This window comes from Chrysemys picta, chromosome 11 (genome assembly GCF_011386835.1).
Source record: "Chrysemys picta bellii isolate R12L10 chromosome 11, ASM1138683v2, whole genome shotgun sequence".
Taxonomy (NCBI): domain Eukaryota; kingdom Metazoa; phylum Chordata; order Testudines; family Emydidae; genus Chrysemys; species Chrysemys picta.
In genome coordinates, this window is record NC_088801.1 from 65,069,855 (window position 1) to 65,082,409 (window position 12,555).

General features: G+C 44.0%; 1 protein-coding gene across 1 annotated transcript in view; it reads left to right on the forward strand.

Moving 5' to 3' along the window:
- CPS1 (carbamoyl-phosphate synthase 1) overlaps positions 1-12,555 on the forward strand; it is a 123,020-nt gene that overhangs the window by 65,264 nt on the left and 45,201 nt on the right. Inside the window, exon 22 of the mRNA XM_005279683.4 lies at positions 11,982-12,123. Coding sequence (XP_005279740.2) covers positions 11,982-12,123 — 142 coding nt within the window. The remainder of the gene's footprint in view (positions 1-11,981; positions 12,124-12,555) is intronic.

The window sequence follows — 12,555 nt, forward strand, 5'->3', positions numbered from 1 at the left end:
ATTGCTTTCTAAGCTGTCTGCCTTGCTTCCCACATGCTATTCCTCCTCAGTTTAGAACAGCTATAATTCCCGACACATTTAAATATAAATCTTCTGGTTTTTTAAAGTGGCCATATAAAATGAACCACAATAGATAGCAGTAAATCGAAGCTCCAGGCTGTATATCAGTCTCTGCCTTTTGCTGACTGCGGCTTTCTCTTCATGGTTTACAAGGCCAGCAGAACCTTCTTGCTGAGTTATTATTGTCTGCTCTGTTGCCTGCGTTTTGGATACATGTTGCATTACTGCAGTTGAACCACACGAGGGCACCAGAAACTTATAGTACACAGCACTTGTAGCAAGAGACTGGGCAGAAACATACAAGATGTTTGTTATGAAATATGCTTTCACCTCCTGTGAGTTCTGCTTCTTTGAAAAGCTGTACATTTTTAATTGAGTAGTTTTTGTTTCCCCCCAGAAAGTGAGTTGGGATTCTAGCTAAACGTAAATAAAGGCACAGAGAGGAGAATGCCCCTGGAAGGATACTTATAAAACTCCATTATTACCCAGCATGTGTAATTCCTCTCTAACTTCCATGTCATGTTTCATTTGTGTGCTGGTTTCATTTAAAAAAATCTCATGCATATAAAGCTACTGTGTTTACACAGAACCAATTTGTTTTCCCCACTGTTTCTCAGGATGCAATTGTAATTAGAATACTCTGGAATTATATATTCAGGATCTCAAAGCACTGTCCTGAGGATGGTCATGTCCTCCCATGGTGTAAATTGACATCACTCCATTAAAGTAAAGAGAGCTGAACGGATTGCTGTTAGCTGAAGATCTGGCCTATTAGTTAATTAAACCTCACAGTGCCTCTGTGAGATAGATACATTCATGTTATTGCACCCATGATATAGATGGATTAGCTGAGGCACATAGTCAAATGACCTTCCCAAGGTCACAGAGGAAGTTTAGTGGCAGAACTAGAACGAAAAGTGTTACTGACTTCCAGGTTGGTGTGTTAACCACTAGAACCCACTCTCCGTCCTCCTCCCTTTCGGCCATTATTGGATGAGAGCTGGCTCCGCTGTTGCATGCAAGCAAGGGCCTTCTCCTAGTCAGTGCTCAGGTCTTCCATGTGTGTATTCACCGGAGCTACTTGCTTTATTTTTCATCCTGCTATAAGATTCAGTGTTTGCAAATTGGACGTAATCGGTTTTAGAGGGAATAATGACAACCCAGAAAAATGATTGCATGGGTTATTACAAGCACAGCTGCATTAGCAAGCGCTGTGTTTATGCAAACATGACTCTCTCTATATGGATATTCTGATATACACATACATACTGTGTGTGTATAATATACTATAATATCCAGACCTCGCAGTTGATCCTTATCTTTCTATAATGGTCCAAACCAAAACCCAGATGAGTTCAACATCATCATGATCATCACAATAACAACAACAATGCCCAGCTCTTATCTGGTGCTTTCCATCAGTAGATCTCAAACACTTTACAAAGGAGGGCAGTATTATTATCCCCATTATGCAGATGGGGAAACTGAGCAGTGGAGTATCAGAGGGGTAGCCGTGTTAGTCTGAATCTGTAAAAAGCAACAGAGGGTCCTGTGGCACCTTTAAGACTAACAGAAGTATTGGAGCATAAGCTTTCGTGGGTGAATGCCCACTTCATCAGACGCAAGTGGAGCAGTGGAGTGACTTGCCCAAGGTCACCCAGCAGGGCAGTGGCAGAGCCAGGAATACAATGAGTCACAATCCAGCGCTCTATCCACTGAACCTTAGACGTGGAGTCACAGCCAAACTTTGTGGCTCTGGATAGCCTTTGTAATCTGCATGTTTCTAAAGACACACAGAAAAGGAGGTCAGTGTTTTACACACAAGTATATTGCTATACTATATAACCCGAGTCCTCACGTCTGAGTGAGATGAACTCAGCGCAGGACCTAAGAGAAGGGTAAAGATAGTTTTATGTCACCTTTGAGCTTCCTTGGGCCAGCCAAGGACAGGTTCAGCTCCCCTGCCTCCCCCCACCAGTGCAAGTTAGAGCAGTCTCATACCAGCGGTTAGCCACCAAATGGCTATTCCACCAGCCAGTCGTTGCCAGAGCATAGCAGTCATCTGTCCATGCCCTCTTCCCACCCCCACACCAGCCATGCTCCATACACCAGGGTCTGCAAGGGGAAGATACCATAGGGATTCCCTCTTGCTGGGGAAATCCTCAGACATCCAGATCCATTGGCTCGCCAAGTGGTGCAGTGGGGCTGAGGACATGCACACAGAGACAGGGAATATATCGAGAGGATACAAACCCAAGGATGGTGAAATAATGCATTGTAACATGTTAGATATGGCAGGACAACTGAGCATGGCTTGCTTTTGAGAAGCAAGGAACCCCTTTCCAGGTGGGGATGATATAAACATGAATCACGTGACCGAGGAAATTGCAGCGCTCTGTAGTATGGCAAAGAAAAGGAGGCAGATGTTAGCCTGAGTGCTGATCCATTATGCTAAGCAGCACTCCCCTTAGCACTCAGTAATACAGGTCTCTTCATCTTGCACTTCTGTTGCTGAGCTACAGTGTCTAGGACCACTCTTCCCCTTCCTTATTTCTCGTATCATACCCCTTGCTTCCCATAAGGAGGGGCTGGTCGAGGGCAGGCAGAGGGAGCTCTGCCTACCCAATGTTTTCAGGGGTTCGCAGGCTGAACCACCATGCACAAAAAACAAGGGGGAGAGGAGGAAAAGGAAAGGAATCGGGAGTTCGCTGCTGTGTGTCCCCATCCCCCACCCAACTGCCAGTGCCCCCACCATCCTACCTTGCCCTATCCACGTGCACCTTACACTCTGTCTCCCTCATTACCCTCCTGTCTCACCCTTCACGGGTGCTTTCACCTGATCTGCCATGCCCATTACGTCTCCATTTGCCTCCTTTGTTTCCCTGGCACACTTTTTCCCAGTCCTCTAAGCATCTGCGCTTCCCCTCCCCTGTTTCTACTGTAGGTGTCGTGCATTGCCATTCACACCCCTACATTGTTAGCCAGACAACCAATAACTGAGCTGCAGAGCACGTGCCTGGCCTGCTCCTGCAAGTCACACATCAGTACACAACCTCACACTTCTTGCCATACAAGGGAAGCACCACACGGAATTGGTAATGGATCAATGCAGTTTAAGACCTTTGTATCAATCCTCAAGGGTCAGATTCTCCAGGGTGTTCATTAGCATAGCCCCACTGACTTCACTACATCTAAGCTGATTGGCCCCCATCCTCCGCTGGTATAAATGTGTATCTAATCAAACACTCCCAAGGAACCAAACAGATTGACTGGGGCGGTGAGAGAGCAAAACCAAAGAAAGCAACATGTAAAAAGGGTCTATCCTGGTGCATTATGCTGAAGACATGCAGGAGCTGGGTCTGTACAGGGCCTTTATGTCAGTTGGGGCCTCTAGGTGCCTCCGGGGTACAACTAATGAACAATAAGTTAGTGATTCGTTGTAAATGATCGTTTACTGTGCGTCATTACGGATCCAGCAAAGGTTGTCACCTTTGGTAGAGCGTTTATGTCACGAGCCCAGTCGTGGAATTGTTCTGAGTGGTTCCGATTTGAGAAATGGAGAGCACACAGCTTGGTTTTCAAAGCCCATGTTGTCAAGTATCAGAGGGGTAGCTGTGTTAGTCTGAATCTGTAAAAAGCAACAGAGGGTCCTGTGGCACCTTTAAGACTAACAGAAGTATTGGGAGCAAGTAATGGAGTAATGGAGCAAGTAATGGAAATTTCCAGAGGCAGGTATAAATCAGGTATAAATCAGTATGGAGATAACGAGGTTAGTTCAATCAGGGAGGGTGAGGTGCTCTGCTAGCAGTTGAGGTGTGAACACCAAGGGAGGAGAAACTGCTTCTGTAGTTGGAAAGCCATTCAAGTCTTTGTTTAATCCTGATCTGATGGTGTCAAATTTGCAAATGAACTGGAGCTCAGCAGTTTCTCTTTGGAGTCTGGTCCTGAAGTTTTTTTGCTGTAAGATGGCTACCTTTACATCTGCTATTGTGTGGCCAGGGAGGTTGAAGTGTTCTCCTACAGGTTTTTGTATATTGCCATTCCTGATCTCTGACTTGTGTCCATTTATCCTCTTGCGTAGTGACTGTCCAGTTAATTAAAAGCCCATGTTGAGTTTTCAGGGCTGGCCCTTCGAAAAATCCAACTGTGTATGTTTGTAACAATCCTTTGCTCTCCTGTTGCTCTGTCCAAGTCATTGTGGGCTCCATTTAATAGGAACAGCATATGCCAAATGCTATTAACTGTAGCTATGATGGCAGCTCGGGGTGAAATTTTCAAAAGCACCTAAAGGACGTGGGAGCACAAGCCCCTTTGAAAGTCAACAGCACTCATGCTTTTAAATTATTTCAACTCCTCTGAAAATCCCATTCTGGTTACCTAGCTGCTTGATCAGTGCCTGCAATTAATTTTACCCAACGTTACTTGTGAACCCAAAATGGAGGGAGGGGGCGGATTTGAAAATCAGACCCATCGCATACTGAGTCACATTCTCCGCTGGTGTATATCAGCATAGCTTCAGGAATGGTGCTGATTTACACCTGCCGAAGATCTGGCTCTCTCTTAGTACCAACAGGACTACTTCTATTGTCTGATGAAATTTTTTTTCAGAATCATAAAAGACTTTGAAAGGGACCCTGGTTTGTCAGCAACCACCTGTTTAAATCAACAGTTGTGTCTGAATTATTAATCAGTAGAAAGAGGTGATGATTTTCTCATGGCAATTTCCTGGGAACTGTTCCCCATTTCATTGTGGGTGGTTTGGCAGCTCTGAGGAATTTCGTGGCGCTGAAATCGTTGGTTTGAAATATGACATTCCCCGTCCCCTTTTTTTCATTTGAAATGTCAGGGTCGTGAAGTTTCGCGGGAAAGTGACAATGGCGTTTTGTGTCTGTGTGGTGTTGGAGCAGAGAAGGGGTGTGTTGTGCCTGGGTGAGCCATGAGACACTGATTCTTACAGGAGCTGGTGTATTTTCTAGGTCCTTATTTCTTATAGCATTTTATTATAATATTGGTATTCCAGTAGAGCCTCCCTGGGCCCAACCAAGTTGAAACAGGAATTAATTCAGGGAAGTTCTATGGCCTGTGTTATACAGGAGGTCAGTCTAGAGGATTGCATTGGTCCCATCCGGCCACAGAATCTGTGAAAAGATTGGGGTCCCGCTGTGCTCATTGTTGTGCATACACATAGTAAGAAATCTTGCCCTGTGCAGAGTTTACAGTTTAAATGGTCAAGGCAGACAAAAGGTGGGAGAGCGGGAGTAGTTTAACCCCCATTTTACAGATGGGCCAGCGTGATTAAGTGATGTGCCCAAGGTCACACAAGGAGTCTGTGTCAGAGCAAAGAATTAAACCCAGGTCATCCAAGTCCCAGATCTGTGCCCTCATCACCAGGCCATTCTTTCTCTTTGGTTAATTTTACTTGAAAAGGTACAGCTGTGCTATTCATGCCGGCAGACCGTGATGACACATGTCATTGTTTGATAATATGCTGATCAATGACTTGTGCTGAGATGCTGGGGATTTTTAAGATTTGTCACTGGACATCTCCATGCTCTTAGCACTGAGAATTAGCAAATGTGACCTTCTGTGATACAGGTCTTCTCATATGCAGAGTGGGCAAGCGTGACTCTGAATGTAGGTCTTGTGGCTTGTAATCAGACACAGAATAGCACACTGGGCAGCAGAGAGGGCCAGCCCCAGAGAAGCATTTTTAACAAGACTCTGTTCAGTGGCCTCTAGAAGTCAACAGAAAATTATTTATTGAGACTCCCTTTCCCGGGCTAATGTCCTTGGGACTGCAAATGGTGTGTTTTGAAAATGGCTTTCTGGAAGCATGACTTGATTTCCAAACACACTGTAGAGAAGTGTCTGCAAAATACAGCAGCTGAAATTAAAGTTCAACTCCAGCATTCAGAATCTGAGGCAGTGCAACGGAAAAAGATCAAAGGGTCATCAATAAACCATATTCATTCTAGGTGGGTGTCACAAAATTGATTTTTGTGGCCTCTTCAGAAACGGATTTTTGCTGCAGTTTGCAGACATATGGCTAACCTGTCCCCCAGCTGGAAAGGTGAGAGGTCGTGGGGCACATCCTCGCTGATGTGTATTGGAGTAGCTTCGCTGAAGTTCAAGGACTCTGCACTGATTTATATCAGCTGCGGTTCTGGCCCCACTAGAGCTATGGTACTCCGTTTTAACTATTTAGAAAGAATGTATGAAGGCCCATGTATGCACCTTTCCTCTCTGACTGCATCTGCAGGGATGGAAACCAGTGGGGCAAATGTTCGATTCAGTAAGTGAGATGAGTATAGGCTGCATTACGTACACTGATTCAGCAAACCTAACATTTGTGCTTGGTGCTGGATGTCATAGAAGAGAGATTTCATTTGTGTTACAAAGACATTGCAAATAAATTGTGGTTCACGTTTTCCTCCAAAGCCCCAAATACATGTATCACTTTGACATGCATCCCCATCTTGACACACTCGCATGCGCCCTCTTAAGTGTACTTCTTCTACATTTCTGCATGCTATGTATAGAATAATCCATATTGTATCAGTCCATCAGGGCCCTAAATGGATCCTTGGGGAAGAAGTTTGAAATAGTGACTGCAACCCATTTCTTTGCTGTGTATTTGCCTGCATTGCTCCTGCAACTCATCAACTTCATCCTAGATGTGAACCATCTAGGTTTAAGGAAATAATGGGAGGTTCATGTTACTTAAATCAGTGAGATTTACTGGGCCTGGGCGCTGAGCCTTAAAGATGTAGATCCAGAGAGTGATAGTTGAGAGAGTGAGATTTGTTGGTTTCCATCTCCCGCTGCCCTAAATGTTCCTGACAATTTTGTCTGTCATCTCGTGAGTTTCTTGGGAGGAAAATAAGTGACTACCTGTCTCCTTGAAAGAAGAGGCAAGGAGATAAACAATTTTTATACTGATCTCATGCTTGTAATTACAGCTTATTCTAAATCTTGTGGAATGTCAGAAACAATCAAGGAAACAGATGTGAACCTTGGAAGAATGGCGAGGGTGGGCAGTGGGGAATATGCCTTTTGCCCAGTATGCCAATCTAAAATCAAGCAGCAGGATTGCTAACCATGTCAAGCCCAGTGTTCATGTTAGCTAATGACTTGGGACCCCAATTCAGGACTGCATTCCTTTTTTAGGACAGAATTTAACCACGTGATAAAGTCCCATAGGTGCTGTCTTGTATGGAGATGGACTTAAACATTATCTGCTTCCCTGACACAGGGTCTGAGTTTGGAATTTTACACATATTCTACCCTTGATACTAGTCCCATTTGCAAAGCTCTGCCTCCAATAACTGCATGGCTCATTTTCACATTAGAGCCGGTGCTTTCTCAAGGCACGTTTGTTTAGCATTACTTGTGGGCTGGCGGATCAGACAAAAGCTGGTCAAGTGTAAGAAAGGACTGTACTGAAGCATGCAGACTCCCTGGGTAATTGCAATTCTGCAGGCATTGCTCGAGTCAGTTAATAGATTTCCCCAGTTTCTCTGTGCCAGGTGAAAATTTCCCATTAAGGGGAATTTATTCCATTTCCTTTTATCATTTATTATTGAAGACGAAGTGTGAGTGGATGGCGTTTCAAAGATGACAGGATAGAATTTTAAACAAAAACAACAACAGAAAATTCACACTGGAAGCTGAAAAGAGAGAGAGCGAGAGAGAGAATGGACAAAGGCTTATATAGTTTATAAACTGCAAAATACACAGGAGATTTAGCTTTGTGGGAAGAGAGCTGTGCTGCCTAACCATTAAATGATTATGGCAGTGTGTAAAAAGTCTGATTGTCTGGTATGAAGCTCTAAAACTTCAAACTATCGTTTGGTGAAAGAAACTACTGGGAATGAGAATGTTATAAAAGGCTAGAATCGCTGCCACTTTATCTTTTGTTGTTTCGGGCTTGGTTACAAAATGGTGAGGACGTTTAATCTTTGGAAGATTTTTTTGCCCTTGATCTATGGGAAAAGGAAAACCTCTAGGTAAAAAGGGAGGCCAGGAAATCCCATTGGTGGGTGACCAGATTGGGAGTCAGCAACCAACCTGCATTTTCTATCTTCTTCTGGTTTTAACTCACTGTAGGGTCTTTGCCAAATCACTTGGGGTTTTCCAAAGTGCTCAGCATTGGCTTAACTCTGCTCCCATTGACGTCAGTCAGTGATTGGAGAGTGCAGGCTAGAGTTTCTCAGGTAGGGACTGGGAGGAGAGTAAGGTGAATGTTGAGCACTTTGGAAAACCACATCCTTAATCTGTCTGAGCCTCAGTGTCACCATCTGTTATATGGGTATGATATGACTAACCCATCTCTGCCAAGCTCTTTGAAATCCTCAAATGAAATTTCATTTACAAGTGCTCAGCATTAGTTTTATGAAAACATAATCTATCTAAACATAACTGTGTCTGGCTGGCTTAGAGATGAATACAATCTGCAAAATGTGCATCCAGATCTGGGTTTCCAAACACCTAAAGTTCTGAGCAGTTTGGATTCAGGGTCTAGTTCAACCTATTTTAAAGACAGTGGGCTAGATCCTCAGCTGGTGTGACAGAATCTGGCTTAGGGGCTGTTTGCAAAGTTCTCATCTGGACCCAAATTTCAAACACCTCCCAATATTTGGGGGGGAGGGTGTTTTAACTCAGGGTATTAGCTCATGCCCATTTTTAGGGTAAAATTTTGGCCCCATTGAAGTCAGTGGCAAAACTTCTATTAACTTGAATGGTGTGAGGATTTCACCCATCTCTCTCTGTATGCACTTACTGCACATACTCTCCTTTGTATACTACATACACTCAATAAAGCATGAAGACATGAGAAACCACTACATTCATTCTGCCTTGTGGAACACCTTTCTGTCTGATATAAGGCTCCCAAGTCATCTTGCGTATTAACGACACTGAAATCCCTTTTCATTGCTACTCCCTTGGCAGTGCTACCTCTTCATAGCACCCCAAAATGGTGCTCTAAAGATGATAAGAAAAGATACTATTTCATTCCCCACAGGTACGGTAAATTAGCTATTCACTCATGTCATCCCGTGCAAAATTAGTCATCTTCTTGTTTGACGACTAAGAGTTCAAACCTTGTCTAAGTCACTTGCCCAGGGCTAATGAGTCATGTCTTCAGATTTACAGGCTTTTTTGGGGGTATAATTATGATGAGATATAAAAAAAGCTGAATTGAAGCAAGCTGCAAATGAAGGCAATTTTCTTTCTCTGTCAGTAATCAAATGGCAGCCAGCCCCGTGTCTTCTGGAGACAGCAGAGAGAGCACGCAGCAACCAGCTCATTTTCTTGGGGTCAGGTCCACTCACTCATACTTAGGTAACACAGAATTTAAGAGATGAATCAAACTCAGCTGTGTCCTCGCTAATTGCTAGTGAGGCTTGGCGTCTGTTTTGCCAGAGAAGAGACAGGCGTTGTTGGCCCTCTTCCCTTCTGGGAAAGCATTAGAGCTTTGCATGTCTGTACTGCTTCATGGGCACATGAAATATTAAGCTACTGCCCCAAGAATTTCTGTTTGCATACACACAAATGGGCTTCAAGCCGGCATCCAGCAGTGGCATATGCAGATCTCGCCGTATGGCTTGCCCTTCCGCTGAAAGCAATGGGGATGCTTAGAAAATGGAACTAGCCCAGAGTGAGCCGATGAGTATTGCCCTGGAGAGGGAAGATAATGGAGGGGAAATCGGACCTTAATAAATCCACTGAGATGCTGCAGTGGTGGGTCATTCCCTGGGAATTATCTGTGCATATGGGACCAAATCCAAACCCAGTAAAGTCAATGGGAGTCTTTGCATTAACATCAGTGGGTGTTGGACCAGGCCCTTTCTCTCTCGACTAGGAGACAGCAGTGAGAATTAAGGAGAGGAGTATTAGCAGACTTTGAAGGATATAAGGTGTTATTCTTGCGGTCAGCCCTTTGCCAGCAAGACAGAGCCCCCAAGCTCTACTTTCACTATGGAATGAATTTCTCACTGTAACGCTAAAGTGTAGCTTTCATACCATACATTTCATCTTTTACAAACACTAACTAGCCAATCCCAACTCCCTTATGAGACAGGTATGTCATATTATCACCACATTGCAGATGGGGAAACTGAGGAAGTGAGATGTGGCTTTGGGCAAGTCACAAAGGGAGTAAGGCCCAGATCTTCAAAGGAACATAGCTGCCAAGCTCTCATTGAAATACTTAAGTGTCTGATCAGGGATTAGAATCCAAACCATGGGCCTTGACTCTCATGTGACTTGCACCTGTTTTTTATCAGTCAAACTCCAATGGAGTGGATTGAGCGGCTTGTTATTTAAACCGGTGTGAGTGACAAATCCAGCCCAATGCCTTTCTGCTTTCTGAAGCATTCCAATAAATGAGACTTCCCCCCTCTCTTCCCCCTCAGATAACACAGTGATATTTATTTAAAAATACCACAAAGCCAAGGACATAATTCAAAAGCTCTGATTTAGGAAAATAGCTTATTTGTTAATCATTTCCTCTTTCCTGATTCAGTGCTTGCTTGCATATAAAATATTGATTTATTGGGCAAGCAAGGATGCTCTTGGCAATGAAGATGGAAACAGAAGTGCTGATAAAAGTATGTAGGCTTTTTTATGGTTTGCAAAAGCTTAGCTTAGAAAAGGTAGCTTAGAAACCAGAGAGAGAGACAGAAACTTTACCACAGCAATAGGTAGAGGCAAAGAAAGAAACATAAGCTGATAGAGGAGGGGAAAAATGGGAATGGAGATTGAAAATGGAAAAAGAGAGCTGGCAAGAGACATTCAGTTCAGCTGGGGATGTGCAGAGGTGGCCAGAGCATAGGGGACTTGGTGAAGGTACCAAAATATGTGATATCTGAAAAGAGAAGAAATGGAAAGAAAAGAATTAAGCCTAGGGGCTGCTGAGAAATCTTGGAGAAATCATGTTGAAATTAAATATAAAATAATGAATGGGATAGAGAAGGTAAATTGGGTGTGCCTGTTTATCATCTTTCATCATGCAAGAAGGAAGGGAAGTTCAGTGAAAGAGAACACATTTGAAATTGATAGAAGAAAATGTTTACCTCAGGATATTAGCCCGTGGAACTAATTGCCACTTGACAGCATGGAGGCTAACTGTTTAGCTAAGTACTCACCATTTATATAGGATCAGTGATTGTTTAAAGTTATATAGTCTGTCATGCTTCAGGATATAAATCAACCATGGACTGATGGGGTTAGGAGAAAATTCCACTGGTGAGTAGGTTATACCATAACTGCCTCCTTCAAGGTGCTTGAATGTTCTTCTCGATCATCAGGGTGCTGACCACTGTCAGAGACAGGACTCTGGGCTAGACAGACTTTGGGTCTGATGCAGTCTGGCAATACTTATGTTTTTAAATTTACAATGAGAGAAAAAAGAATAACAAAGTGAAGTTGGGGGTAGAATGGGGTGTGGGTGGGAAAGTTTGGATCCCCTGAACCTGAAGATGGGGAACAGGCACCTGTGAGATATCTGTTCAGTTAATATTGTGCTGGACTGGATTTGTGTTGTCTGAGTATGATGTGGGCCTCTAGTGGCTTGCCTGCTGAGAGGATGAGGCCTATTAGGAGAAGCTAGGGGAGCTGTCCTTTAGCTCAGAATGGTGATTTTGCAGCTGAAAGAAAAGGGTTTGAATCCCAGCGCCCCAGATGTGTGTATATGCTTTATTGAGTAGTTGTCTGCAGAGGACATACAGAGGTAGTCTCTTGTGTGTAGGACAAGCATTTGATGGCTTAGGGTTAGCTAAGCCCATCTCTTCTCCTCCTTCTTCCCTGTAAACACACATGCTCTGACAGCGGCCATCTCCGGGTACCATATGGCAGACACAGATTCACACATGCTCATCTATTACCGTAATGGACTGTATATGTCTTATATTTAACCCCAGTGAGTCAATTCCAGAAGAAACAATGAGGAGGGCCAAACAGATCGGCTTCTCGGATAAGCAGATTGGGAAATGCCTTGGAGTGACTGAGGCGCAGACCCGGGAGCTGAGGCTGAAGAAGAACATAATACCTTCAGTGAAACAGGTACAGTACGAAGCATGTCTGCCATGGCAGCACTGCTGTTGGGTTGGGGTCTGGGGACCTGTGATGATGGAGGAGACATGCGGTTAATGGGCTGTTGGAAAGCAAGCTCCATTTGAAGTCAAGAGGAGTTTTGGCATTGACTTTAATGGAACCAAGATTTTACCTTTCTATCTTGTTTCCCCACAGCTCTTAGTCCTGTTCTGCAACAGTGGAAGGAAAGTGAGAATGCACTTCCTTTCTCAGCCCCCAAAGAGAGAGACACTTCTTCTGAGTGGCCTGGATTGAAACCTTGCCAGATAGCTTCAGTGAAATGTGAAAGGCTGAAAGCACCAATGCTAACCCACCGCCTTGTGACCGCGAAAAGTATAGCTAGCTTGTTCGCTCTCGGTAGTGACTTTTTAGAGGGTAATGCTTTATTTTAAGTGTCCCATC